This window comes from Apteryx mantelli, chromosome 2, assembly GCF_036417845.1.
Source record: "Apteryx mantelli isolate bAptMan1 chromosome 2, bAptMan1.hap1, whole genome shotgun sequence".
Lineage (NCBI taxonomy): Eukaryota > Metazoa > Chordata > Aves > Apterygiformes > Apterygidae > Apteryx > Apteryx mantelli.
Window position 1 is genome coordinate 69,412,086 of NC_089979.1, and position 24,929 is coordinate 69,437,014.

The 24,929-nt window shown below is 37.6% G+C and overlaps 1 protein-coding gene across 1 annotated transcript; it reads right to left on the reverse strand.

The window, feature by feature from the left end:
- Positions 1-786: 786 nt before the first annotated feature.
- On the reverse strand, positions 787-23,401 carry BLOC1S5 (biogenesis of lysosomal organelles complex 1 subunit 5). The gene is made up of 5 exons (XM_067290839.1): positions 23,228-23,401; positions 18,237-18,319; positions 15,611-15,740; positions 13,853-13,911; positions 787-4,790 (listed from the first exon to the last, which is right to left on the reverse strand). Exons 1-5 carry the CDS (start codon positions 23,337-23,339, stop codon positions 4,611-4,613), a joined length of 564 nt encoding a protein of 187 aa, XP_067146940.1. The 5' UTR covers positions 23,340-23,401; the 3' UTR covers positions 787-4,610.
- Between the last annotated feature and the right edge of the window lie 1,528 nt (positions 23,402-24,929).

Genomic DNA, 24,929 nt, shown 5'->3' on the forward strand with positions numbered 1-24,929 from the left:
TCTTCCAAACCTGTGCACTACCATGGCATTTCATTTCTCTGCTAGTATTTCAAATAGATTTCTCAAGCTCTTCTTCAGCAACTTTGGAGCGTTGGGACTTTGGCTTAAGTAGACAGACACAAACAGAGCATAAGATAGAAAAAGAGTATACTAAATGTAGGCTGCTCTTTCTGCTTCCCTTTCTACATATGAGGCCATCCTATCTTTATATAGTAAGGTATGTACATACTTGCCCATTTAATTCATACAAATTTACTAAAGTTTTGCATCTTCAAAAAGCAAGATGATATTTTCTAAGATGATATAAAATGTCCCTTCATACTTTCGATGGTGATGGAAAAAATATGCCCACAATCGTCTTGAATAAAGTTATCATTACTTTGCTCATCACTATACATAAAACTGCCACCTATAACACTGTAAAGGTATTGCATCTAATACCGTACACCCTTCAGAACTGAATAGAGTACTATACTTCCCAGGGTTGAAAGAAATCTTACATAAAACTTCCTTTGTTAACCATACATAAAAATTTTTAAGTGTTTTTGACCTCTCCCTTCTCTTTTAAATATCTATGTTATTTGGGAATTTCTGAATAATCTTATGACTGAATGATTTATGAAAGCTGTATTACTCATTAAAATGCTGCTACAGTAGCTGCAATCATATCTTCCTGCAGATTCTACTGTATCTTGACAAACAGAACACAAGCCAGACCAACAGCACCAAGTATACTCTATCTTTACCACTTTGAGAAGTTCATTTAATTATAAACAATAAAAATAATTGTCCTGTTTAAAAGCAAGTTTTATAACAATTTTGTTCACAAAAATTTTGTAATGTTCCCAGTTTTTATTATGGCATGATCTCTATCAATAAGCATAACACTTTGCCTCAAACCATTTCAGAAAACTTGATACCTTGAACTGGGCAGCAGTAGAAGAACACATTTTAAGGTTTTCACCTCTTACACTGAGTCTAACTTTAAAGTATAATAAACCCTAATGAGAACACACAAGCATTACAGATGACAGTATTCAGATCACCATACATTATATAAATCATACTAACAATGATCTTTTGTAAGCTTTTCTGAGGACTATTGGGGCAAAATACTGTTGATGAGTAGTGTCATTTTTTAATTTACAAGCATATCATTTGATCCACTAAATGTTTTGTACTTATACAAAATACTGAATTACAACTGAAAGCAGAAAGAATTACATTCTATACTTTGTACACAAACAGACAGGGCTTTCCAACTTTCCTTAACAGGCTTGTGCTGACACCTACTGGGGAATACTTGTAAATCTCGAAATTCACAGCCTTGACACATAGGAAGCTTTTCAACTCAGGAGTGAACTATAACCAGTCATCAACCAATTATCAACTGAATCACAGATGATAATTCCATTTATTTGCAGTCTAATTTGTCTACTGAAAAAGCATAGTATTTGAGGAAAGACTTTACAAACCATAAATGAAAATGACAGAGAACATACAATACTCTGTCTATAATTATGGAATTTTTCTAGTATTACTTAATGTTAGTGTTAAGTATTACCTAGTATCAGCATAGAAAGCAGAATAAGAACAAATAAATCAGCTTTCTCTCTCCTTCTCAAGATTAAAAAAAGCGTGAGGCCTTAAGTATAATACATCCCAAGGAGAACTAAGCAGAAGCTTTTTAATTTTTAAAGCAAGATGGCAATAGACAAAAATGTAAGTAATTCTTGAACTACTGAGTTGATTATTACTGTTAAATACAGCAGCAGCTGTTTTCATATGAAAAAATACCAGTTTATTGCTGTGTATATGTTAGAATAGAAATATTACATGAATATTCCAGTGATTACATGTCATCCAAACACACTTCCAGCTACTAACAACAGTTAAACTTACAGTTCAGTCTAATAAGCAGTGTTAAACAAAAAGTTATATGCATAATCTGGTGCAAGGAAGGATTGCAAAATTCACCTTTAGCATTAGAAATTTAATTAAATGTTGAAGACCCAGCTCCTATTAGAATCCAATGCAAACTTTTATCAAGTTTGACAGGGATTAAATCATTCCTCAAAGATTTTCAAAGGTATTATAATGTTTAATCATGTAAACATTGCAAGTATAAGCTAAAATTCTTCCATGCACAAATGCCATAAAACAACTTTGAAACTATTCTATTTCTCCCAGCTGGTAAAGATTCTTTGCTGGATAACAGAATTTGAATCTTAAAAAGACACTGTGCAACACTATTGTGTCAAGCCAGACCACACTCTCACCTTGCTAAAAAACCGCTGAAGGTAGGCACCTTTCTTCATCTGTCAGATATGTTCTGTATTGACATAAGAGATTAGACATAGCATGGTTTTTGTTTTGTTTTGTTTTAGCACTATGACAGAAAAACAGGTTTTCCTCTAAATGTTGACAAGTTTCTCCAAAGGCAATTTATGTATTTCAAAGCACCTCAAAAACTACAGCATATATATATGAAAAAAGCGAAAGTCACTGAATTCAGGATTAGATATTTTTCAGGTAGTTCCCCACTGAATGAGAGTAGGCCAATAACCAGACACAGACATTGAAGAAATGTTATTTTTAGCATAAAAATACCTGTATCATTCAAAAAGAGGAACACATTTTCATCACTAGTATTTAGAAGAAGCTTTTCAAAGAATCAGGAGCACAGGACCCAGTAGTTTTTGGAAATACTTCTTTATTTTCTAGTGGACATCCAACTTGCAAGACTTGTATCATTGCTTAAGAGCCCTCAAATTGGAGGAATACTGAATTCTACAGCTCCAGTGCACAGTTAATGAGATATATAAGTTTTAATAAAAATTATCAGTGCAAAAATAAAATGCATTCAGAATACAGTTAGATGCACTTTGTTATAAAGATATTTGGGCTTTGAGTACATATACGTTTTGTCAGAGAGAAGTCACTTTCAGTTTGTCCTCAAAACAATCAGAAACTACTCCAGACTCGACTCTAAACAAGAACTAACCTTTTCTTCATAAATGAAAGTCTGAGCTTAGTTATAACATTCATCAGTGGGTGCATAAGCTGAAAAATATTACAGAAGTCACCTCCTATTTAAATGGGAGTTGTTCTAAAAGAGGGTTTCCTCTTTTTCAAGTGTGGGATACTTTTGAGACATCTACATTTTTTCCATCCACAACAGAGAATTAACAACATTCCAGCATGCCCCAGTGTCAGCAAGTCCTCTTTTCAGTCCAGATACATGATGATGATTGATGGAGCTGTCGGGCCTACAGTAGCAGACAGAGCAGCTTGGCAGGAATTCAGTGTTATTGAAAGAAATCTCAAATACTTATTCCATCTCCTCTACTAACTTTAATCACACTATCAACATGCTGCCAGGAATGGAGCCTTGACACCAAGCCATAAACTTACACAAGTAACCATTGTTTGCATATTGCTGCTGAAATACAGGTAAAGGGTAAATTCTGTTTATTTTTACCTGTTTCCATTCTATATTGCATAGCAGTTAAAATATGGAAAGATATTTCCTGTAGTATGGGTTAGCTTGCAGCAACTTTCATTAAATTACGATGTCTCACTTTGCTTGGTTAATGAATAGATTAAGTTAACTTGTTCAGTTATATTGTTGCTAAATGCAAGTTTTAAATAAAGGAAAGCAGTGACAGGAGCTTCACGTACTCCATAACAGTTAGTAAGAAAACAGATTGGTACTACAGATGTTTTACCATTAATCTGCTCATTTGTTACATCAATAAAGAAAAAAATCTTTCCTCAATTGTTTTATAGATTAACATAGTTCTAACAAGTTAATCTGTTAAGTAAACTAACAGTAAACCACACCAAATATTTAAGATAAATACAGGACAATATGCTTCTCATGATTACCTCTGAACTTGTTTTGGCTTTGTTTAGAACAGTAATGCTTGGAAAGAGAGGTCTGAGACAGAGGGAGAGAAAAGGATGTGTTGTCCAAGATCACTTAGCCACTTTTATTAGTATGTTAGCAACAACCATTTAAATCTCAACTCTACTTCATAATACTTAAGATAAAAAAGCCAAAGTTGGGATTATAACTAGATTAAAACCACTCTGAGATCTTTCATCACTGAATTTTCAAAACCTACTGTATTCTGTAACACGAGCTGGTTTTCCTGAATTCTATGAATGGAATTTATAGTTTTCCCAGTTAATTCTCAGCTAACTATGGCTGGAACCTATTACATGTACTTTTGGAGAAAGGGCTGTGATTGCATACTGGGATACTTAACATTACATTAGGCTCTATTTTCCCTAATGATATGACACTGTCTGCACAAGGCAGGGAATTCTATTTTGCAACTCTGTGAGCTGATGTAGTCGCACAATGTAGTTTCCAGTTCCACCTTCCAACAACTAAGAAGTACTGGCACTCCACTGACCCTGAACAGAACAAGCATGGAGAGGCACTTAAGTTGAAAGCATGCAAAACTTTTCTTCCCATACCAAACTTATGGAGGAAATTCTCTTTTTTTTCTTACTTGTTTCAGCTTTCCAAAAGAATCTCAATTTGATAAGTCTGAAGCAACTGGGTATTGGCACATAAACATAATTACTAAAAAAGAAAAGTCTTAAAAAGAAACGTATTTGGCTAGTTCCTTCTCCATGTCAGCATACTGCTCTTTGAGGCGCTGCATAGCTTTTCTGTGCTCTTCGTCCACCTCTGCTCGTTTGTTCTGTTGTTCTTTCATGAATGTCTCCCAGTGGGCTATGCGGTTCTCTTCACCAGCAATTAGCTTGTCAGTCTGAAGCTGAGATGAGGAAAATGGCAAGTTTTAGCAACCATTTCCAGATTAAAACAGTGGGTTTAATGAGGCCATGAAATTACATAATGTTAACGTATCAGAGAAAATGGACTTTTACTTCAGTGGAAGGTGAAAGTAAGAAGATAGGTAATTATAGTTATATGGTATAGTAAATGCAGAAGAAATGGTAATGTTTACAATGCCTTTTACATTGTAATGTTAGCAGAAATAGCATTCTATGCCGCACTCTGGTAACCACAGAAAATTAGCTATATAAATGGAAAGTCATTTTAAAGTTACTAGTCAACTTCTGTTAGCATCTGAAGAATATACTTGTTCATTATTTGCTCCTCTGATTACTGGCAATGTTAGAAACACTCCAACACTGCAGCTGATATAAATATGGATTATCTCGCAAAATCATATTCTCTTTTAAAATGAACTTCTGATCTCAGGAACATGGTATTAAGTGCTTTTAGCCCTTGTTCTAGTTACAAAAAAAATCACTACAAACAAACAGATTTTTTTATTTTGGGGTTGGTTAGCATTGAAAGAAGCTGCGCACTGACACATGGAGGCTCAGAGAGTCCATCATTTGAGAAGCATTATCTATTTTGGGATAGCTTCTTAGTAACCAAAATAGAAATAATTTAAATAAAATGTAGCTATTTTGTTTCAAAGGGTTTTCAACTTCTCCAACTTAGAAATGTCAAAGAACTGGGAAACTGCACCTAGCATGGCAAGTGAGTGCAGTTCCACATTATGTATGAAATAGATTAAAAACACATTGGAAGCATTACCATAGGCTGATTTATGAGGAAAATATTAGGCCCACTATATTTCATATTTGTGACTGGTAGACAAAACAATATTTAAGCAAGTTATGTATGTCCATTACTTATGTATAAGTGCATCACCAGAAATTAAAGGATCCACTTCAACAGTCAAGACACAACATTTTTTTTCTTACTGCTTGCAATGTCAAATAAAAGAATACTTCTACATTTCACAACAAATGAAGATGGTTAATAAAAGCATGTATAAATCATATATGTCAGCCAACACTTCAATGTATTGCTCCTCTTTTCTCGACATTTGCTACTTTCCCCTTGAATGTCTCATTCATTGAAATGTGTTTTTACATACTAGAATAAATTTTTACAAGTAGAACACTTCCACTATACTGTGACGTGGAAGTTCAGCATAGTCAGATACAAGTCTTGATGAAAAAGCCTCTAACACAAAGAGGAAAAACTGAAATACAAAAATAACATAGATATTCAATATTTTGAATGTGGCAGTTAGTACTTATGTTTTAGCCAGCTAGCTCTCACTGCAATTTATGTCTAATAAAGTCATATATCAATCATAAGGCAGTTGTTCTTATGTTTGCTCCATCTTCCAGCAAAAGGGAGGACTCATTTTTTGATCAATGATGACTATTTTCTATGTACAGAACTGCAGAGCACGAATAAATACTATTATACAGCTTCATTCTTTTAGACCTCTGGTATTTTAGCAAATTAAATGCAATGGAAACCTATTTATGTAGTCTTTACTGCACCACATGATATAACTGTCAGTGAATCACACACACTGCTTTTGCCAGGATGACAAAGTGTCTACCTGAACCACTCAGTTCTAGACTAACCCATGTTCCTGAATGGCACCTGAATGGCTTAAAATAAACATGAAACTCATGTTGCTACTTGCGATTTGCATCTTCCACAGCACCATTTCTATTCAAGGATATAAAATGATTTAGCTGGTAAAACCATTGTAGACATTTAGGGAGCATGAGACAGCTAAGTTTAAGTTATCAAAAATACTGGACTAACTCCTTTCTCCTCCAAAAAAAATCTCTTCCCTTCCCCTTCTCAATGTCTTTAGCTTTTTCTGGCACAAGAGAAGTGACACTGAGAAATAAAGTGATGCTACAGCCAGTGATACAGCCAGGCTATGTAGGTTGCCTAATATATATGCTTAGGTATAAATTAAAAAAATTTGAGAACTGAGGAGCAATTGCTGTAACTGCTTATTCTTTAAATATATAAATGTAAGCAGCACTCTGCTGAAATAACAACTAAGTTTTATAGAGTAAGGTTTATACTGGAAATAAGGCAACTCTATAGGATTGCAGTTTGAGCCTTTAACACAGTGGAAAGTTGTAAGTATGAATAATAAACACTTTATAAATCAGAAAAATAAAATTAACATATGCTAGAGCAAACAAGCAAGAATGACAAACACCAATTAAAAGACAGCAGAGACTTTGAATACTGTTTTCACTCTCACAATCTAATAACAGTTCAGAAAACTTCAGTGTAGAAGTTCAGTGTACATCTCATGCACCAAGGCTCTCCTTCCTAGATCACAAATCCAAATCCAACTGTTAGCAGCAGCACCTCTAAACCATTTACATAGTGCTGAGTGAGTATGTTCGTGGTTTCAAGATGACCCCATCACACACGCAATATTCCTGTTCCTACCAGATTAGTAGCTGTGTGAGGAGCAGAAATAACAATTGCTAAAGGATTTCTGCTTTCAGGTACACACCTTTCAACCAAAGCATACTTTGCAGTGTAAGTCTGCTTCTAATTAGAAATTAGAGAGTCCACACAAGAGACACATGAATACTATCAGTGCAGGAAAAGCTCCAGTTGGCACTTGAATATTCTTAGATATCAGAGAACAATATGAGAGAGAAATCCTGACCAAAGACAGACTCCTCCTATGTCCAAGTCCAACTGCAAGACCCAGACTGCACCAGACACTATCCCTGAAGCTAAGGTACTCAAATGGCTTCCTTCATCCAAGCATGTCCTGTAACATCTTGCTGTCCTGTAACAAGCTGCTCTAGTGGTATAGCCTTGCCCTCAGCAGGACACTGATAGAGTCTCTTGAGGACACAAGTTCCCATGCAGGACACTGATACCCAACTCCAGCACAAAAATGGGCCACCAAAAGATTCAGTTTATCAGTACAAGTTCCACACTGTACTTCAGCAAATATCCTTAGGTTTGCCATGTTTTCTGCTTTCTTACTACAATGGTTTCCACTTCTCCCATGTCCTCTTTATATTCAGTGCTATTAACTTCTGTGTTTTATTTAATTGACCCTAATACCTAAGAGGAAAAACTAATGAAAGCAGGACACTATGCAAAACGTATACTGCCTTAACTGTAACTGTAGGCATAACAGAGCTAGAATGCACAAAGGTGTTTGGAAGATGAAATAGTCTCTCTTGTTAAATTTACTGTTGGCATACATGAAAAATCCACAAAATACAAAGCTTTTCAAGATGCATATGCATCATAGCATGGATATGTATTGGTTAAGTGAAAGTCAGTCTCAAAAAGTAAACAGTTTCCAAAAGTCAACATTATGAGGTAAACTAATGACCTGTAGATACATACTGAGGTGTTTCATACTAGCAAATTGTAATTTTCTTATTTATAGATTTGTGGAAATTAATATGAAAGTCACATCACTGATGCACAGATCAAAATTAATGTGTGTAGAACCTGATATTCACCTGGCAATTCAATTTCTAATCGATTTCATAAAGGTAAGGAAAATAATATTTTCTTTTTAAGGAAACAGAATTGCAGGTTATTTTTCATTTTGCCAATGTCCTTGTGTTACATTTCTCACTCCTCAAAGTCTGGCGAATCAAAAACTAAGAAATAACCTCAACCAATTTAAAATTTAGTAATTACTAAATTTAGTATTTAATACAAATAGGTGCTATCTTCTTAAGCTGCAGGATCCCTAGCTAAGACACACTAATTCACTGCACATTTAACTCATGATAAGTAGAAAACACCATGAAAACTTCATTGTACAGCATTTAAGAGGTGTAGTCTTTGAAATACATACTTCCTCCTCTTGCTAAATATGAACTGAAAATTAAAACAAGTTCAGGCTCTAAGTATCTCCTACAGTTCGCTGATACAAGTATGACAACAGTAAGAATGATCAATCTCTAGAGATTTGAATCACTTAGGTGATGCTGATACATACAAAGTTCCAATAATTCTTTCATGAGTTAAAACAAAAGTTATCATGAATAAAGTAATTGTTAATAATTCACATTCCAGCTTCTGCATGTTCTCAGAAACTTTGCATTCAAGAAATTTTTAACAGCATTTTGAGCAATCAGTTACTGTGTCTCAGTACTTCAGATTAAAAAAATAAAATCACTCCTTAGAGGACAAATTAGTGAATTATTGCTTCCCCCAAAATGCAACCTATATGCATGAGATAAACATACCACCTTTACAAACCACATGTAGGAAGAGAAAAAAACAGCCAATTAAGATACAATACATTATCTGAATGGCTCTTCTTTTCTGAAAAGTTCCATGAGGTATGTCATCTGCACACCCAAACACGCAAGCCTGAGTCTTCCCAGAAAAAAATGTTGTTGCTTCATGCTGTCAGCTGTAGTTGCTGTCCTAATTTTTTCCAAAGTGGTAATGTACTACCATGGTGTCAGACAACTCCCAGTTCCTTGCAGTAATTAAGAGAACAGCGGACAGAGAACCTATCCAGAGAGCACAGACCTACAAAAGGGTTTAGCTCTGTAACTGGCATTTTAGGCTCTTGAGTCCAAAACAGATTCTCTGTCTTCTGGTAGCTACCATCTAAACATGGAAATGTTTTATGTCTCCAGACATCTTAGTCCCAACACCAGTTTCCCAAATGCTTCATGCTGGCCGTATGCAGAGTAGTCCATGTTTTGAGATGTTAATATTACAGGCAAGTTATCTTTTTACTTAAAGAATCTAATTCACAAATCTCACCTCACAATAAAGTCCTGATATTACAAAGCTACAGAGTATTCCAGGATATAGATCTCAGTTTCCTTAACCAGATGTGTTCACTGGGCAAGTGGGGGAAAAAAAAACAACAAACAAAAAACCCCCACTTTTGCTTATGGCATTTACATTAATGGTGGAGATCTATTTCCAGTCCCTGCTACACTGAATAATTAAGTTCTAGACAATTTATGCTGGTAACTAGCCTGAACATTAAAGCACTTTAGTATTCTTATATGCTTTTTTTAGTCAGTTGCTACAGGAATACAGAACTATACCCTTTACCTGCTTGGTTATTGTGCAGGTTGAAGAAAATAACACAGCGGAGGTGGGTTTGTGTGTGTGTGTGTGTGTATTTTTTTTATCTGAATTCATCAAGTCAGAGAATCATGTCAAACATCTTAATTTCCAAGTCACACAATAACCCAAAGAATTTCAGTAGCTGGGCCCCATTAAGTGACATAAGACAGTAAGAGACTGAACATTTGAAATTCCCTTTGCATACTGATGTTCAGTTGGAAGGCACTTTGTTTTATCAGACAACACAAGAATATAGCAAGCATTCTGAATAAATATGTATTCATATTTTGGGGAGGTAGAAGAATGAATTTTTCTAGTTTTTCAGAAAGCACTTGCAGTGTAGCCATCTTCTGGTTTGTTAAAATGAATGATTTTCACAGTCATGAAGAAGGAAAAAATGCCTGTACATGTTTGAAAGCACAGATACAATTGGATGTGAACATAGTCCCTTTTCCTCGTATATGTATATATTAGTCCATGTTCTGAGATGTTAATATTACAGGCAAGTTACCTTGCCTGTAATATCATATATATATATATATATATATATATATATATATATATATATATGAGGAACAGTGATTCAGTGTTAATTTTTATTAGTTTTAAACTTTAACTTTGCAAAACCAATACAACTATGTAAGAGAGAACTGAAATAAATTGTGACCCATAGAGAGTCAGGAAAATACTTGAAAAGAAGATGTATGAAACTCCTGAACTGCTGAAAACTTTTAATTGCAAATTTTGGATTACTTGTGAGGATTCATAAAACAAACGGGTACTTTGATTTTTAGGGTTCAGGGCTGCAAATTGGAGAACTCTAACTTGTAAACTAATAACATTTCACAAAGAACAGCACATACAAACATGAAAATAGAGTATTTTCATGGAACAACTTTTCAGAGTATAACCTAATTTTAAATCCTACCTTTTGTCATCTCAAGTAAATACTAAAACTGAGTAATGCTGTAAAATAAGTATAATCTAAATTCATGTGTAAAAACAAATAAAGAGCACAGGCCCTTTAAGTCAGACATAATTAGAAAACACCACCTAATAAGCACAACACAGCCACCTCAGAAACTGTATAAGGTTTTACTCTTCTGCTCATCCAGCCAAGAAGTGTCTAAGAAATATTTATACAATTAGATATCAAAACAATACCTATGCTGGATAATAAGACAGAAGCTGATACTATGACAACATACTCAGGCTTCAGAAGAACAGATTATGCTGTTAGGTAAAATCTCATGGCTTTTGTAATATGGCAAAGTTGAAGTATAAATGTATGCTTGAGCCAAACCAAAGCCTTAGTCAATTTATGATATTGTACGGCACTGGCAAAGTATTTAGCCAGGAACCAGAAAAGTGTCTCAATAATTAGCTCTAAACTGCAATGTCTTATGTGTTAGATAATCCAACATTTCCTGCCATGCTGTAGATTTCTATTACTTGAATCAAAAGGCTGTTTATCTGTCAGTAATAGTAAATTATACTTTAGGCTTTTGCTATCTACTAGAGAAGAAAGTGATACTGACAAGCTACGGGAAGACGACTGGCACTTACTATCACCTACTGCATAGGAGAAACTTGTTTTGCCTCATCTGAAAAAGTTTACTAGGTAGTACAAATGGTAATTTTCCATGGCTGTAAATTTGGCAAAATTTGGAATTTTTTTTTTTTTTTTTTCGAGAAACAACTCCTTATTCCCAAACACTTTTAGAACTCCAGCTCTATTCCTCTATAAAGCTTCCTGCTCTAGACCACACAAATATAGCTTCATCCTGTCTTTGATTGCTTCCCAACAACTAAGTTGGGACATTAGCTATTTGGAAAAAAAACTTAATCTGATTATGAAATAATTTTTTCACCCAATAGTGCACATTGCTTGAACTTCAAAGATACAGTATCAGTAAAACTTTCTTGTATATTGTACTGAATCATACAACAGTTTGATTGTACTTATTTCTATTTTTGTTTTACAGTCAATGGCTATGCCAAAAATTAACATTTGTGAAAATATCCATATTTCAGTAAACCTTGCTCTTAATATTACTTGGACTATTTTTGCTGAAATTAAACAACAGCAACAAAAACCATTTAAAGTAGAGACAAGTTTTGGGAATTGTTACCGTGGTAGTTCATGTTACAAACAACTAAGAGGCGAGGCTTATCATGAGAAATGCTGGGCAAATTCCAGTATAAGCCTGGATCCTCTGTATAAAAAAAAGTATTAAACTAAAAAGAGAAAAATATATAAAATACACAAATACATGTTTACAGAATTTCTTGATGAAGTCTTCTCTAGTTTCCCCTACTTCAAGTGATACACAGCTTGAACTGCTACCTAAATATTACTGATCTAAATGGGGAAAGTAATCAACAAGGCAGGGATTCCATGAATACTTCTTTCAATTGACACTCCTGTAATCACAAATTATCTTACACCTAAAGTAAGACTGCAGGTAGAGACAATACAGCTTTTCTTTTACTACTTGGCTGATGCCAGTAGCTGAAAGGAACTGCAGAGATAATTAGTATAACAAATAATTTTCAAATTCATTTAACTCAGCAGCAATATAATTAATTTAACTGCAAAAACTAATGGCAATAATTTCATGGAGGGCTGCAAACACTGATCACTTGATACTAGATCTTACAAAAATGCTATTCTTTACAACACTCAATCAGAGAAAGAAGAATGAGGAAAAAATATTTCTCCTCAAGCTGCTGAACTACAGTGACAACTTTTATGTAGAATTCCAAAAAGTTACCTACCTGTTACTCATCACATTTGGAAAGTTTCAAGCCAAAAAGTCTTACTATACAAACTTAAAGAAACACTAAAAATCCTGAATAATAGCTATCAGTATTGCTCCAGTTCATATATATATAAAAAAAAAGCAGAAACATACAGCTAATATTCTAAAAAAGAATAGTTACAGTTCTTGTAAAATGAACAGTCATTTAATAAGTTATAAAACTTATTAAAGTTTTACTTTAAAAATATCAGCAGCAGAACTATAAGAAGAATTTCCTACTTAAGTTCTCTATCAATGTGTACACTACGGTGTTAAGACACCACAAACAAGCTTCAGGTTCAGTACTGTGCTAGTCACACAGTACCAGTATTCAACTGCAACTGAACCGGCCACCTTCATTGATTACAAAAAGGAAAGAAAAATATGACTATCAGTTAGCATAAATCAATGCACAGCCTATTTTTCATGACAGCCAAAGAAATGTCTTCAGTTTTTCTAAACCACTCCGTGATTATAACTACAATTTTGCAAGTAAAAAGATAACACTGGAATACAATCATGAAAGAGTAATGGGAAAATGTGAAACTAATTTCTCATATAATTTTCCAAATTCTAGATTCAGAGCACATGTACTTCAAATGAGCAAAGGGTAGCCAACTGAAAGGATTCCAATGATTCACATGTTCCTATAATATAGCCCTTCATTAAATAACCCATCTACAAGCGAAAAAACACTTCCTTTTCAACAAGCAATATATATAATATGCTCAATGTTTTCAGCTAACTAGGAAAGATTTACATTTCCATTCTGGTAAGTTAGTAGGTGTTTTTTGTTCCACAAAAAATAATTTTTTTTATTTGAACTTTCCCTGTATGCAACAATTACTATGCTCTGAGCAAGGAGGGGAAAGTAAAGCAAAGGAAATAAAAAGTTTCCTCACAACAGGAGATTGCAGGAAGAGCTAGGGATCCATTACACTCCTGCTCCTAAAATATACAGTAGTGTACTGCAGTATGTGTTTTATAAGTACAGAAATCACTCCATAAGATGTTTTACTAGAAGTATATAACATACAGAAAAATGTATTTCCAAGTTTTACTTTACTGAAGGGAAGTAGATTTACTGTACAAGCATTTAACAGCCTTATTTAGTTACACTATAAAAATCTATCCATCCATCCTTTACCTTCCTTTCTTCACGCTCCTTCTCTTGGAGTCTATGGATCATATCGTTGGCAGCTTGCACTAAAATGAACAAATTTCAATATATCAATCTGCTGTTCTAAATCAAAGAGAAACTCACCTGAAAGGCACTTACAGACAAGGCTTTTGCAAGCCAAATATTCTATGCAGACACTATGCTTTTTACCCATTGGAGCACTTACCTCTGCAAGAAAAAAATTTGCCAATATTTGCAGGATGTGCTTTACATTCATAATTGTTTGGAGGTTCATCACCAAATTGAACTGTTGTGCTTTCTAGAAGTCAAAAAATGAAAGGCCCCTAAGTCCTCTTGTGCCCACATTCCTTCAAGTTGCTGACAAGCTAGAGTGCACTACTCAGCACCTTAGAAGAGATCTAAAAATCTTGCAAGTCAATAAGTAAAAACAGATGGTCAAGCACTATGGTTTAGTTGCTTTCATTTCTTATTTTCTCCCACCAAATACAAAAAGTGATTTAGTAAAAACAATCTACGTGGAGAACATCTTTATGCTGAAGTCTCTTCTATCCTGAGACTACATCTAGGAAAACTTATCAGTAGAAATAGGAGCTATATTCCTATCCAGATGCTTTTTCCAAACTTATTTAGCACTTATTGTATGAACGTCACGTAGAATGAAATCAAGCAATTTCTCCAAAGCAGTCATCTCCCTCTCACTAATACAGCCTAGTTTTATGAAATACCATACTCATCTGTCATCATATTAAAGCAGTACTAATCATGATGGATCTCACAGTTGAACATTAGAAAGTCAGGGAGCAATATCACAGCTGCACTGCCATTTAGAAGGTATTAGAACATATGCCTTATTTGCACAGCTAAATTTTAAGTTTCAAGTATTTTCCTGTAACCTTTGTTATATGTGCAGCATCACCTACCTGTATTATTCTGCATATGCAAGAAGCCATATAAATAAGTTATATGAATTTAAATGTTTATACAATATACTATATATAAAATATTACAAAACCCCCAAACCCCTATATTGACTTGTTTTAACTGCATAAACTTAGCTCCAGATAAAGCTTTACAGTCACACCCCCTTGAAATACCTTTTTGAGAAGCTGTCCTGATAAAAGGATAAGAAAAAAATACAAAGATACTGACAAGATTAGAACAACAGATTATAAACTCTTTCTTTTAAAATCTGAGGAATAAAAGAAATAGCAGATGGCTATAATTATGTAACTAGGATTAGCATATAAGTATCATTACTACTACCCTGTTTGTGACTAAAGATAATAATACCTAACTCTATTATCACACTTCATATCTATACACCTGCAAAGCTTTACTTTAAATAAAGGGAATCAGTATTATGCTTTCCCACAGGTAAATTAAAAAACTTGAAGCTCACAGTGCAGCATGATTGCAACAATCCAGAAAACTGAAATTTAGTCCATGGCATGACCCAACATGCAGCACTACCTCCTGTTTGTAAGTGCACAGTAGAAAACTGACCTGAAATAGCTTCTAGTGAAGTCAACGTGAAACTTCAATGTAACCTTAGCAAGAGTTGTGCTGGCTGGACCAATAAATAGCAAAATATGTCCCCGTTGTTCCCCTTTTGAAATTTCACTGAGACGAGAACAAAGCACGTCAATGGCAGAAAATGTATCTAAAGATAGTAATTCTTCCACAAATCATATTTTGAATCCAAAATCCAAACTACATTATTCCTTAAAATGGTGCAACAAGGAAAATAAGTAGCTACTTGCTTACATCTTTTGAATGCTTCATTTAGATTGTCATGCATCGCCTGCTCACACTTCGGAAGAATGTGTTCATTTGTCTCAAAGATTGTGTTCTTCAGATTTTCAAGCACTCGTAGCTCTCGGAGGCCACGTTTTTCCTGCCAGAGGAGTTGAAAGAGAAAGGATCTTTATATCTTGCAGTTTTTATTTGCTGTTGCTATCTGTGGCCCTACTTAGAAATATTTATTTGTAGTGAGACTTTTCAACCTTTGCAACAAGACACCATTCTCAATGGCCTGCCTTAAACATATAATCTGTCTGGTTTTAATACAAGATATACAAAATAAAGTGGAAGTGACTTGATAAGTGAGTGTCAAACAAGGTATTCCACTTTCCAAAATAAGATGTTTTCCCAGTTGATAAACCAGCAGCTTTATCTCAACAGACTGCACCGTTGTCTATTAAGGTGTTGCTCTACTTCTTCAGTACAATAGATAAAATAAGTTTTATGAAAAAAGAGAGTAATGCTCCATTCTTGCCACTAAGATACAGGAATACTTTCAACAATGTTCCTGGTCCTGGTGAGATATATTAGTATTTCTTAATAGAAGAGGTGGTGTGAAAAAAATGTTTTATATAGATAATTTCTAATACAGGCCTATATATCAAAAACAAGAGAGAAACAGAGTTTAAAAGCACCTTTATAACTTGAAGCATTTTTGTAACTGACTTATTATAGAGAAATAGTATAGCAGTGATGCTACTTTCTCGATGTCTGACCTTCCAGATTTCATATTCATTCAGAGTTAAAAATAAGGCAAATAAGACTGTTTTCATTGAAACAGATCAATGAAGACTAAAAGATAACATAATTTAGCTGATTAAAGAGGTGGCCCTTCTGGCTCACCACTGATCATGATTTATTAGAAGAAGCAGCCCATGCTTTATTGCTTACACCAAAAAAAAAAAAAAATCTAGTTTTTTGAAGCCACAGCACTAATTCTACTCTGAATTTCACTGGCACTTTCCTTAATATAATAAAAAGGATTCTGGGACCTGTTCTAAACATTTTTTTTTTTTAAGTTAGTAGGTAGACTTGCAGACAAGCATTCCTGTACTGCAAGTTGCTAATCATAAAGCAATACTAAGCAATCAAACACAGTGCATCACTTAAAGCAGGCAAGTGGATCACCATATCCATTTTAAAACTTCAGAAAGAGAGGCACAGAGAAGTAAAGTAGCTTCATTAAGTAGACTCCAAACATCCTAAATACAAATCTATTTTCTCCCACTCAAAAAACCTTTACATACTAGATGCTAATCATCGAAAGAAAAAGCACGGGCCTACTACAAGCAAAAATATCTGATATCGCGAAGTTAGAGACAAGCATAATTTTTGTAAGAAATTCTAACCTGCAAAAACATAAATAATCCTTTGCTTTCCTATTTTTTCCCCAAAAGTATAAACCAGATATTAAATTTCAAGCACTGATCTAAGAAAATATGAAATCTCTGTAAGAAAGAGAATGAGATTTTGGACACAATGAGAAAACTACATGAATTTAACCAAGCTCTGAGGCTAGAGAAAAGCTTTTACATTTTTGTAATCTAAGTTTGAATTTTCCTTCCTATGAAAAGCCACGTAAGACTATGTATTGTATCCTATAATTTATTTAGGAAAAAATCAAAGAAGATACATCATTCCTTATGACTCTCAAACCCATACAATACCAATCCGATGACAGTTTAGTTCACATCCTTATTTTGCTAAACTACTGTGGCGACAAATTAGATCTGCTTGAAGTGTAGCTATAACTGGAAACAAGAATGACATTAAAATGACTTTTTTAAATCATCTCTGCACACTACATTACTACCAGTACTACATGATATATTTTCAGGACTAATTTTAAGATTTTGATTCCCATATTCTTTAATAAGTGCATATTCTTTAATAAAGGCTCTACTAAGAGCCTTTAATTGGCACAAAATTCTATTTTTCTAAACTTCTGCTGCCATCTTGTGGAAACTATTACAGTTCCAAAAGCAAAGCTGTACATAAAACACCTTTGACACTGTTAGTACTCCAACCTTATTTGCAGCCAATCAGATAACATTCATTCTGTTTTGAACGGTTTTCTTACTTTGTATAAACTGTTGCTCTTCTCTTCCAGTAATACTGCATTCTTCCACAGAACAAAAATTAAAGCAAAATTAAAGGACAGCTGTGCTAGATGAATCCAGTTAGAGCATAAAGCTGGTTTCTCACTCAGATGCAATCTTATACCTGCTAACAATATTTTCCTTGAGCAATTCAGAACTCTCTAAGTTGTTAGGACCACAGCATTCTCCTACATCAGTATTGCTCTCAGTCTTTCGCAGGAAAAAATATTTATGTGCTTTTCTATTCTTTTTAAATAAAAAGACCAAAATTACTACCTTGTTTACTAAAACTCAAGATGCAGACATGTACAGTAGATGTTTTAATCTGTACTTATTAATATATTTAATACAGATATTTAATCTATGGGCAAGAAGTGTCAAATCTTTCTGAAGTAATTTACATACATACTATATTCTCTAAAAAGATGCTAAAATCGTTCAGGTCTCAAACTATGACAGGCTATAGCTCCTGATAAGATAAAAATACTTACTTCAAACTCTTTAACAAAGTAACGTATTTCTCCCTGAATTACTGGTCTGTGATCCAGTAGTCTTGAATGAATTTCCCCAATATCTAGAAGATTAATAAAAGTCAGAATTTTAGTTTTCATCTCACTCCGTAGTAGGCTACACAACACAACGTAGCACACCACACTTAAAAGCAAGAGGCACTACTGCTGAAAAAATACATGAATTTAAAAGAAAAGCAGGATAATATCGGTTGGCTATTCTATCTATTCAGCAAACCACCAACTTAGTAAAATGCAACAAATTAATATTCTGCACACCACACTTCTCTGTGAAAGTGAGTATTCACAGAATTATAGAACAGTTGAGGTTGGGAGGGACCTCGGGAGATCATCCTCTCCAGTCCCTGGACAGGGATCCAGGTAACCCCGCAATCAAGCAGGGTTACCTAGAGCAGGTTGCCCAGGACCCTGCCAAGTCAGATTTTGAACATCTCCAAGGACGGATACTACAGAACCTCTCTAGACAACCTGTTCTAGTGTTCAACCACCCTCAAAGTAAAGGAAAAAAAAAAAAGAGAGCGAGAAAGAGCGAGCACGCGAGAAAGAAAAGAATTTGGCTCCATCTTCTTCACTCTCTCCCATCAGTTATTTATACACATGGATAAGAACCCCCTGAATCTTCTCTTCTCCAGGTTGAACAGTCCCAGCTCTCTCAGTCTCTCCTCAAATGACAGATGCTCCAATCCCTTAGTCATCTTTGTGGCCCTTCGCTAGACTCGCTTTGGTAAGTCCATGCCTCTCTGGTACTGGGGAGCCCAGAACTGGACACAGCACTCCAGATCTGGGCTCACCAGGGCTGAGCAGAGGGGAAGGATCACCTCCCTCCACTTGCTGGCAATGTCCTTCCCACAAGGCGGCTGGCCTTCTTTGCCACAAGAGAACACTGCTGGCTCATGGTCAACTTGCTGTCCACCAGGACCCCCAGCTCCTTCTCTGCAAAACTGCTCTCCAGCTGGTTGGCCCCCAATCTGTCCTGGTGCAGGGGGTTATTCCTCCCCAGGGGCAGGACTTGACACTTCCCTTTGTTGACCTTCATGAGGTTCCTCCCTGTCCATTTCTCCAGCTTCTCAAGGTCCCTCTGAATGGCAGCACAACCCTCTGGTGTATCAGACACTCCTCACAGTTTTCCATCATCTGCAAACTTGCTGAGGGTGCTCTCTGTCCCATCATCCAGGTCATGAACAAAGATGTTAAACAGTATTGGCCCCAGTACTGATCCCTGGGGTACACCACCAGTGACTGACCTCCAGCGGACTTTGTGCTGCTGATCACAATGCTCCTAGCCTGGCAGTTCAGCCAGCTTTCAGTCCACATCACTGTCCACTTATCTAGCCCATACTTCATCTTTTTTTAATATGAATATGTTATGGTAGATAGTGTCGAAAGCCTTACTAAAGCCAAGATAAACAACACCCACTGCTCTCCCCTCATCCACCAAGCCAGTCATCTCATCATAGAAAGTTATCAGGTTACTTAAGCCTGATTTCCCAGTCATAAATTCATGCTTCTTGTCCTCCACGTGTTTGGAAATGGTTTCCAGGATTAGTTGCTCCATCATGTTCCCAGGAATCAAGGTGAGGCTGGCCGGCCCGTAGTTCCCTGGATCCTCTTCCTTGCCTTTCTTGAAGACTGGAGTGACATTTGCTTTCTTCCAGTCCTCAGGAAGCTCCCCTGATCACCATGACATTTCAGAGAGATTTGAGAATGGCCTCACAATGACGTCAGCCAGCTCTCTCAGCATTAGTGGGTGCATCTCCTCTGGTCCCATGGACTTGTGTGCATCCAGTTTGTTTAAACATTCCCAGCCTGATCCTGCTCCACTAACAACGAGTTTGCATTGCTACGGACTTTCCCTCTGGTCTCAGGGGCCTGGGATTGCTGAAGGCTGGACTTGCCAGTGAGGACTGAGGAAAAGAAGGCGTTGAGGACTTTGGCCTTTTCGTGACCTTTGTCAGCACATCCCCTGCCACATTCAGCAGCAGGCCTGCATTTTCCCTAGCCTTCCTTTTGCTGCTGAGGTACTTGTAGAAGCCTTTCTTGTTGCCCTTCACATCCCTTGCCAGATTCAACTCCAGGTGGGCTTCAGCTTTTCTAACCCCATCCCTGCATTCTCAGACGGTGCCTCTATGTTCTTCTTAGGTCACCTGTCCCTACTTCCACCTCTTGTGTGCTTCCTTTTTATGTTTGAATTTTGTCTGGAGCTCCTTATTCATCCCTGCAGGCCTCTTGCCACCTTTGCTCGATTTCCTGCTGGTTGGGACAGACTGTTTTTGAGCTTGGAGGAGGTGATCCTTGAATATAAACCAGCTCTCTTGGACTCCTCTTCTCTCCAGGGCTGTATCCCATGGGACTCTTCCAAGCAGGTCCCTGAAGATGCCAGAGTCTGCTCTCCTGAAGTCCAGGATTGTGATCTGCTTTCTGCCCTGCTTCCTCCTTGCAGAATCCTGAACTCCACCATCTCATGGTTACTGCAGCCAAGGCTACCCCAGACCTACACATCCCTTATTTGTAAGTATTATGTACAGCACAGTGCCTCTCCTCGTCGGCTCCTCGATCACCTGTGTTAAGAAGTTGTCATCAATGCGCTCCAGAAACCTTGTGGATTGCTTATGTCCTGCTGTGCTGTCCCTCCAGCAGATACCAGAGTGGTTAAAGTCCTCCATGAGGATCAGGGCCTGCAAACATGAGGCTTCTTCCAGCTATCTGAAGAAGGCCTCACCTACTTCTTTTTCCTAATCAGGCAATCTATAGCAGATATCCACTACAACATCATCTGTATTTGTCTGCCTACTAATCCTGACCCATAAGATCTCAGCTGGCCCCTCACCCATCCCTAGGCAGAGCTCCACACAATCCTGCTGCTCTCTCTCACATAAAGGGTAACTCCCCCTCCTTCCTGTCCTGGCCTGTCCTTCCTAAAGTGCCTGTATCCATCCATCGCAGTACTCCAGTGACGTGAGCTATCCCACCATGTCGCCATCATCCCAGTGGGATCATAGCCCTGTAACTGCACAAAGACCTCCGATTCCTCCTGTTTGTTCCCCATGCTGCGTTCATTAGAATACAGGCACTTCAGAGAGGCACCGAAGCATCCTGATTTCCCAGAAGGGGTATGAGAGCTTTCCCCATACTGTTGTCCCATAGGCACTTCCTTATTTATGTGCATAAATTTGGGCTGACTCCACTTCAGCCCTTTTGTTGATTATGAGGTCCTTTCTGTTCCTTCCACCCCAGACTCTTTGCCTGCCATCGTGGTCCATCACTTCCTCGCTTGACTGTTGGTCATTCTCTCTCTCCATCATTCCTAGTTTAAAGCTCTCCTTACCAGGTTGGCCAGCCTGTTGGCAAAGATACTTTTGCCCCACCTAGTCAGGTGGATCCTGTCTCTTCCAAGCAGTTTTTGATCCTCAGTGTCGCATGGTCATAGAAACCATGCTGCTGACACCAGCTGTGCAAAAGATCATTGACCCACAGGATCCATCCAGTCCTCTTCCCCCCTCACCAGTAGGATCAAGGAGAACACCACCTGGGCCTCCCACCCCTTGACCATCACCCCAGTTCTCCTCTGTGTCTCAGCACCCTCTGTTTCAATCCTCCTCCTCAGTATACAGCTTTCATATCTGACTATTAATGGTGGTAAAAATTTGAGGCAGTGCTGAACTGAAGGCTGTAGTTCTATACAAATTCACAGCTTAAGATGTGGGAGTTTTCTGCAGTGAGAAATGAGCAAAGTTCACTACAAAGGAACTCTTAGTGAACTCTTAGTTAGTGAACTCTTGCTCCCTGTCTCCCAGGGCTCAAGAATTGGAGCTTAATCTTAAAAAAATATTTATGACATTATGTATATATAAAAACATGTATATATACACATGCATACACACATACATATATTTATATATATATATAAACATAAGAAATAGACTTAGCTGTTATAAAGAAAAATCATGTTTAATTTACAAGAACTCTGGTAGCACATCAAACAAAGACTAGCCCAATAAAAATACAGTGTGGTTCCATAAACACTTTAAACTGACACTAAGCCAGCACCGCCATCCAAAGGAACTATCCTACTTTTTATCCTCCTGTTTGTTTCTGCCTTGCAGCTCTCTCTCTCTACTGTAGCCACATGTATCTGAATCAATAACCTGAACCCCACCCCATCCAAAAAAGTACAGAAAGATTATTTCAGATTTGGGGAATGACATATTACAATAAATAAAGCTTAGGATAAAATAGTTAAAGTTCAAATACTTCTAAGTACAGATTAACTAGCACAAAACCCAGGTGCTTAGGGGAAGCTTAGAAGCTCTTCTTAGTAGAGTGTCTATGGAGAAACTTAAGGACAGTGGCAAGGACCCCAGAACACCTGTAAATACAGCCTCCTAAAATAAAGCCACATAGCTATCCAGGACACCGAGTTTCAAACGTCAAAAGATACGTTCGTAACAGCTTTTCTGAAAATCAAACCATTTTCTTAAGTGTCTAACTTTAAGCCTCAACTTATTTAATAGAATCACAGAGGGCTGGAAAGCTACTAAGGGATTGTTAGTCCAATTCTCTGCACTGATACTCCACTACATTCATCTGACAAGCGTCTAACATTGTTAACCTGCAAGAGAGGAAATCCCCAAACAGCCAAATCCAGTATTTCACTACGAACACAGCCAAAGCGTTTCAGAACTAAACCAAAATTCTCTCTCCTGAACTTTCATGCCTATGTCTTGCCTTAGGCCAGAGCGGACTGGGAACAACAGGCCCGTCCCTCCGCCGCAGCCCCGCCCGGGCGGCTCCTGCGGCGCCAACCGCCGCCCTGCCGCCGCGCGCCCCTCCAACGGCCGGCACCCACCCCGGTGCGCGGCGCCCAAAACAGAGATCGGCGACGCGGGCTGTGACGAGCCCCGCCGCCCCTTCGCCCCGACTCCCGGGAGAGGCAGGCCGACGTCGCTCCTTACCCTTGATAATGGGGTGGAGCGGGGCCCCGGCCGCCGGCGACTCCCGCTTCCTGTCTCCGGGCAGCGGGGCCGCCCCGCTCCGGCCGGGGGACGCGGGGCCGCCCCCGCTCATCGCGCTTTGCGCCCCGCGCGCCACCGCCCTCGCGCAGCCATTCCTCGTACCGCCTGGGGGACTTCCGCCTCGTTCCGCATGCCTCGGTATGACGTTATCTCTCCGCGCCGGCCGCCGTGCCTCAAAAGCGGCGGCGGCCGTCGCTGCGGCAACCACAGTGGCCACGGAGGGGTGGAGGCGTATGGGCCCCCCGCCTCTGCTCCCGTCCCGCGCCCCCTTTTCCAAGATAATTCATAAAACCTAATTCTTCCAGCACATTTTGCTAATGGCTCTTGATGTGAGATGAGGAAAAAGACAGGGGCACGTACAGGAAAGTGGTTATTGTGCAGATGAATAAAAGCCAGGAAGAGAACCAAGACCTTCGGTACCCAGGGTTGCCATAAAAATTGGCCTTTCCCAGAAATTTCTGCTTGGAAATTTTGCTCATAGGAAGCCTAAAGATTTCTGTGTGTTTTCATGGAACAAAGCTACTGTAGCCTGGGAAGACCAATACTCTCCAGGCTGGCAGTAGCTGAGAAATCCTAGCAATTGCATCAGGAATGCTTTGAATACAAAAATCAAGTGCATCCTTCTTCTGGCCCTCTGCATATTTCTGGAATCACACAGAAAATGGGGGTGGAGGGAAGAAGGGGTTTGTTTGCTTGGGTTGGTGGAGGAGAACAGGCATGAATTCAGATAAATCTGCTTGCTTCTAGGCATGCAAATATGAATTTTGGTCCAGTCATTGGACCTATGGTTTGAGAAAATCAGGAGTAGTAGTCTACTTGGTAAATATAAAGAAAGGGTGGATGACAGCAGGAACAACTAAAAGCCCCTATGCTTTTATTATTTTAAACCATGTGAGAGTATCAGGATATTTTCAAAAAAAAAAAAAATCACTTTTCTCCCTTATGAAACAATATATTAACCAGTAACTTTCTTCTGGCTTTTTTTTTTTTTTTTTTTGGGGGGGGGGGAAGGCTGTTTTTTTGCTTTCTATGTATAGGGTACTTACTTAAATAACTTGATCCTTGTTTAGGTCTCTGTATCTGTAGACTGGGGGGGGCTCTCCCCCCTCCTTTTTCTATTACTACTTTATTAGTAGAAAACATGAGTAGTGGTATTTCTTCTTTGAAACTAGTTCTGCCCACATTCTACTCTGTGTGGTTTTTGTAAGTAGCAGCCACTGCCTGGAAGAGGAAAAGATTACGACTCCCCCCCCCCCCCCCCCCCAGTGTTAAGCTATTAAAATAGACACAAAAAAATGATCCTGTCATTAAATTGTGTGACGGAGCACAAAACTCAGAAGCATAAGAGCTGCTCACTGAAATCAATATTTTTAAGTTGACAATACATATAATTCTCTAAAGTCAGTCTCCAAAATAAGTGAACTAATTTTGTTGAAATTTTCAAATAATTGTTGTTCACTCTTTCACTGTTATATAGTCTGTAAATACTGCATGTTAAATGGACAACAATTAACAGGGATAAAAATCATTGAAATAAAAATTTGTTCCCTTTCACATAACTTTTTTCCCTGAAATAACCATCGCTTGCAACCTATACATTGGTATTTATATTTTTCACTTGCATCCAGAGTTCTTAAGTACT

Bases quoted from the DNA above. Each gene is read 5' to 3' on its own strand.
- BLOC1S5 (XM_067290839.1), bottom strand. From the start codon at position 23,339: ATGAGCGGGGGCGGCCCCGCGTCCCCCGGCCGGAGCGGGGCGGCCCCG. The intron at 15,741-18,236 runs GTAAGTATTTTT...CTCCTCTGGCAG, and splicing joins ACTTTGTTAAAGAGTTTGAA to GAAAAACGTGGCCTCCGAGA. The intron at 13,912-15,610 runs GTAAGCAAGTAG...TGTTCATTTTAG, and splicing joins AAATGAAGCATTCAAAAGAT to TGCAAGCTGCCAACGATATG.